Source organism: Lactuca serriola, chromosome 8 (genome assembly GCF_051521515.1).
Source record: "Lactuca serriola cultivar US96UC23 chromosome 8, Lser_US96UC23_V15, whole genome shotgun sequence".
Classification (NCBI taxonomy): domain Eukaryota; kingdom Viridiplantae; phylum Streptophyta; class Magnoliopsida; order Asterales; family Asteraceae; genus Lactuca; species Lactuca serriola.
The window spans coordinates 143,140,333-143,146,233 of NC_136415.1; the positions used below are offsets into that span (position 1 = coordinate 143,140,333).

A 5,901-nucleotide genomic window follows, 5' to 3' on the forward strand; every position below is an offset into this window, starting at 1 on the left:
ATATGTTATGTGGGATGGGTTGAGGTAAGACTGCTTTGTGCGGTAATCCAACAAACCCGGGAGCATTCCAGTTATGGGCTAAGGGAGACTCGTATTGTGGGCTCGATGGCAAGCCAGATGTGAGCTGTGGGCTGGAAGCAATCCAGACTCACACTGTAGGCCAGGGGGTAATCCAGTCTGTTAAGCTGTAGACCCATTACATGTTGTTCAGTTTGTTATGTTATGATGTTGCTGATATGGTTATGTGGATTGTGTGGGTATCAGTATTTTGGGGGAACTCACTAAGCTTCGGGCTTTCAGTTTCAGTTATTGTTTCAGGTACATCAGGTGATCGTGGCAAGGCAAAGGCGTGATCGTACTGCTCCTCGTTTTGATGATTTTGTTTCTGGTATACTCTGATATAAATATTTTGGCAACATGTTTTGTAATAACTATTGAATTTGGAAAGCATTTTTAAAGTTTAAAATTGGCTTGATTTTTATGGGTGTTACATGATTAGCAAGAAAAAGTATACTATGGACATTCTTGAAGATTATGGTATGACTGCATGCAAACACAGTAGCTTCCCAATGGAACAAAACAGTAAACTGAGAAAGTACGAGAATAGTCCTGAAGTTGATGCATCTCGTTACAGAAGATTGGTAGGTCGAGTACTTTATCTGACAGTCATACGACCGGATATAACATTTGCAGTAAATCAGCTTAGCCAATTCCTAAGTAACCCTCAAAAGTCTCATTTCGAGCAGGCACATAGTACTTCGTTATTTGAAAACCATAATAGGTTAAGGTTTATTTCATCCCTCGTTTGGACCCTTAAATCTTATTGTTTTATGTGATGCTAGCTGGTTAAGCTGCCTTACAACTAGAAGATCTTGCACGTGATATTTCATTAGTCTTGGAGGATCCCCAGTTTCATGGAGAACAAAAAAGCAAACGGTTGTATCGATATCTTCAGCTGAAGCGGAGTATAGGTCCATGGTGAGCATCGTGTGTGAGGTTTTGTGGTTGAGATAGCTTCTCCATGATTTAGCTATTGAACAAAAGCGTCCTACACCTCTCATGTGTGACAATGAAGCTGCTAGACATATTGCAGCAAATCCTGTTTATCACGAACGGACAAAGCACATTGAAATGGACTGCTACCTTGTGCGTGAAAGAGTTCATAGTGGGGAAGTTAAGATTGTTATTGTCAGAACATAATTGCAAACTGCAAACATTTTTAGCAAAACTCTTGGAGCATATAGATTCAAGTTTCTACGTAGCAAGTTGGGGGTTCGTGACGTACACAATCCAACTTAAGAGGGAATATTATTACTAGTTGGGGGGTTCGTGACGTACACAATCCAACTTAAGAGGGAATATTATTATTCAAGATAATCGTTATCTTCAACTTAAGAGGGAATATTGAGATTCAAGAGAATCGTTATCTTCTAGTTATTTATCATTTTCCTAGTATTTATGGTAATATTTGATTGTATTTAGGATTCTTGTTAGACTTCTATTTAAATACCCTGTTTTATTAGTTTTCTTTTAATAATAGAAGAGAAAAACGTTTTTCTATTCCATATTTTATACATATTAGCATATTTATGAAATACCAAATTAATCGAAACATCAATCATGGACAAAAGCTACAGTTGACAGAACACGAACAACATTCAAACAGTAGCTACAACACGTTTATCATATAACTAATTTTACAAAAAATTGTATTCGTAGACTGACAAAAGTCAACAAATTCAATTTAAACAGTGGCATAGCCACAAGAACATCTTAACATATCTACTCACAAACCAACCACCAACATACATTCATTGCATACTAGTATTTTCAAACGGGTAATGCCCAAAACTAGAAACAAAATAATAATACCCCTAGAAGAAAAAGTAAAAGTACTAAAATACCCTTATCCTGGATCCAAATTTTCGTCAAACTATCAAAGGTTAAGTTAAGCAAACATTCATCATTCTATCAATGATTTCAAGAAGCTTAAGAGGGGCAGTGAGTTGAGGAAAATGTCCCACCGTATCAATCATCTCAACAGTTGATTCTCCCATGATCATCTTCTTCATGTACTCAACAACTGATAATGGAACAACAATGTCGTTTGTTGTTTGGACTATGGTGCATGGGATTACAACCTTTTCAAGAATGTCACAATGGTCCGATAAGAATACAGTTTTAGCTGTGGTAAGACCAATATCAGGTTTCATTCTTTTCAAACATTGTTCAAAACTGCTAACAGATTCAGAGTCATTCTTATCGATAACAAGTGAAGGAAAGATGGATGCCCATCCATCGTAGTTTGACTCTATACTTGAGAATAGTTGTTCAATGTCTTTGATATCAAATCCACCTTCATAGCTTTCTGAATTTACATACCTAAATAAACATAAAATTAACTGAATTTAATATATAGTATAAAACTTTCTTTTTATTTATTAATTAAGTCAATATCTAAGTAAAAAAATGCATCCCGATCATGGCATGAAACATGTAGAACAAACACTTAATGCTTTGAATTGTAATCAGGATTGTCACGCTATCTAAAATAATATCTTAAAATATTAACTGCTGACATATCCGATAAATATTTCTTACATAAACAAAAAAGGTCTGTATTGTAAAGGAATTTGTTATATTATTAAATCTAAACATTTATATATTATAATTATGAATACAAAATCGATATTAAATATGACACTATTGACATGTTTAACAAAGTTTTCTTTTGTCAATACATAATAATTGAAGTGGTCACAACTTAGGTTTTTGCTGTTTGGTCTCTTTCTATTTCATTTTTAAACTTTTTCGATAAGGACCAAAATGTTATCTATTCAATGCGCAAGATACTACAATCTACTGCATGCTGACTTTGACAACTCCAACGTCTAATCCTCCTCACTTTATCTTTTCACATTTAATATTGTAATTATTGTGACTGTGGTCGTTGGAAATCTTTTTACAACATCAGAAATTATATCTTTTTGTACAGTACAAATAACGATAAAATTTCGTTTTCTCGTTAAATTTCCATGCATATCCATGTCTCGGTAAAGTCAAAGGGAAACTTTTACAAATGGTTTAATTACTAATATATATATATATATATATATATATATATATATATATATATATATATATATATATATATATATTATTTAACAATATGATAGTTCAGAAAATAATCATGTGGTCACAAAATTTGAGAAACAGATTTCACAAGATAAAAATGAAATATTATGAATCCAAGTTAATATTATAATATTATGAATCCAACTTACAATTGCAATTTTTAAACATACAATTTCGAAATAAAAAGTGTTACATCATGTAGAATGAAAGAGTCATAAACTTGTTATTTTAAAGGCCAAAAAACAAGATTAATTGAGGAGCGAGGTAAAGAAAAAAAAAATGCTGAAAAATAGAACCAATTTTAAGAGCCGAAATGAAAATGACACTTTTTTAATGAAAAGAAGTAACCAAAAAAAATCCAACTATCTGAAACCAAAAACGAAAATACAAATTCAGATGGTTTTTTTAAGTTAAAATTAAACTGAAATGATTTGGTTTTGTTTTTAGTTAGACCAAAATGAATCCGAAGAGTTTGCTGCGCACTCGGGTCATCTTAACTAACCAAAGTCTTTTTACCCAACGAGATTCTGCTCAATTTAACATAAATTATAGAGATACCTTGGAGACGATCCAATAAGGATGAGCCTTTTGAAGAGATGAGGCTTTTTTATGGAAGCAATGCATCCGATCATGCCAGACATGGAGTGTCCGACAAACACCGTCGAATCTAAGTTCAACTCTTCAAGAAGGGCGGTCAGGTCATCAGAAAAAGCGTCATAACAGCAGTATTTGGCAGGATCAAAGAGGGTGTTTGGATCTTTAATGGCGCCGGAGAAACTCCAGTCGAAAACAACAACTTGGTAAGTCTGAGTCAGTCCAGGAAGAACCTTGTCCCAAACAGACTGGTCTCCGCCATAGCCATGAGCTAGAACCAGAGTTTCTTTTCCTGAACCTATGATTCTTGCATTCATGGCGCTTGATAGGGTTTTCTCTAGCTTGATCACCATGGCTAACCGTCTGAGTGTGTTCTTATGTGTGTGAGAGAGAGTCTTTGTGTTTGAGAGAGAGAGAGAGAGAGAGAGAGAGATAGTCCTGTGTTTTCGGGTGTGTTCCCGGATGCGTTGGTAGATTATATAGGAAACAAACTGCTTGAAATAATGTAGAAGAGGTATATATATATATATATATATATATATATATATATATATATATATATATATATATATATATATATATATATATATATATATATATATATATATATATATAGAGAGAGAGAGAGAGAGAGAGAGAGAGAGAGAGTTAGGTTCAAATATTTTCAATAAATATTGTGTGCCTAAATGCACCAATGAGAATTCAAGAAATAATAAATAATTAAATAAATCAATAATGGGTATTTTGGACATTTTGTACTTTTAATTAAGGAAATCATTTAATTGAAATCCTATAATTATGGAAATAAAGTTAATATATTTGGCCTAATAACCTTATACAACATATCACATACGCCTCCTCCAACGACGATCGTCTGCTCCTATCGTTGACTCCTCAAGCGATCCTCCCCTGCTCGCTGCCGTTAGCCATCTCCTCGCCACCAGCCGGAGATCGTCGCAGCCCACCGCAACACCGGAGCTGTCGATTTTTCCTTCGACCGCACAGGTTCGTGTTTGTTCCTACTGTCTGCATTCCTCTTTCTCTGTCTGCTTTCATTCGTGTTTTTTCCTTGCTGTCGATTTGTGCTTCTGTCGATCTTCATTTTTTCCCTGTTTTCTGTATCTGTTAGATTAATTTTTTGGTTCTCTGAATTTTCAATCGATATTTATACTAAATTGAATTGGAACTTAAAAAATCGTATACAGAATTGATTCCATATATAAAATGTAGAGATTAAAATCTAATATGTTAAGATTTGTATTTCATGTTTCTCTTTTTTTGACAAAGGAGCTGTCGATTTTTTGGTATCTGTTTTCTGGTTCATGATATGAATTTTCCTTGCTGTCGATTTTTTTGATTTGAAGTTGAATGTGAAATGAGAACTGATTTTGAATGAAATACCTTTGAATGTGTAGTTTACCTTTGAATGTGAAATGAAAACTGATTACAAAGGCCAATTGTGTATGTGTTTGTTCTTCAATTTTCTATTGAACCTAGATGCTATTCTTAAGATGCTTATATGATAACTGGAACAATATAGTTATAGTTATATTCTATTTGTAGAAATTATAGTTATATAGATGTATTCTGTTAGAATGTTTGAGAATAATTGTCAACAACAAGAAATTATAGTTTATATAGATGTATTCTGTTAGAATGTTTGAGAATAATTGTCAACAACAAGTACATTCTGTCAGAATTTATAGTTTTTATTCTCTTAGAATGCATTGAATTTTTTAATTTTTGAAACTTGATTATGTTTTCTTTGTAGATTTAGGTTTTGAAGAGGCTAACATTGATGTGGAGAATGAAGAAAACATAGAGAACGAGAGTGTATTATACCAGAATTTGTTATGCTACAATGTATAAAGTGTTGCTAGAAAATAATATTCTATTAGAATAGATTAGTGTTTTTGTTAGATTGTGATGTTTTTTTTTTCTTTTTTCTTTGAGAATGTTGTAATTATTCAATTAATCATAATCATACAATGTAATTATTTGGATATTATTAGTTCAAGAATTGATTTTGTGTATTCTTTTTAGAATGTATTTACTAGTTTATGGTTGACATTCTGTCATTCTGACAGAATATAATCAACAAATATATTTACTAGTTTATGGTTAACATTCTACCATTCGGATAGAATAAAATCGAATTTCTAATTTTGAATT

At 32.6% G+C, this 5,901-nt stretch overlaps 1 protein-coding gene across 1 annotated transcript; it reads right to left on the minus strand.

Annotated features, from left to right (window-relative positions):
- Positions 1–1,781: 1,781 nt before the first annotated feature.
- On the minus strand, positions 1,782–4,217 carry LOC145068609 (alpha/beta-Hydrolases superfamily protein). Its single transcript, XM_079015601.1, has 2 exons — positions 3,694–4,217; positions 1,782–2,382 (listed from the first exon to the last, which is right to left on the minus strand). The coding sequence occupies exons 1-2, from the start codon at positions 4,080–4,082 to the stop codon at positions 1,944–1,946; spliced, it is 828 nt and encodes a 275-aa protein (XP_078871727.1). The 5' UTR covers positions 4,083–4,217; the 3' UTR covers positions 1,782–1,943.
- Between the last annotated feature and the right edge of the window lie 1,684 nt (positions 4,218–5,901).

Excerpts from the sequence above, each read along its gene's own strand:
- LOC145068609 (XM_079015601.1), bottom strand. The coding sequence starts at position 4,082 with ATGGTGATCAAGCTAGAGAAAACCCTATCAAGCGCCATGAATGCAAGA. Across the intron at positions 2,383-3,693 it reads CTTATTGGATCGTCTCCAAG|GTATGTAAATTCAGAAAGCT; the intron begins GTATCTCTATAA and ends ATGTTTATTTAG.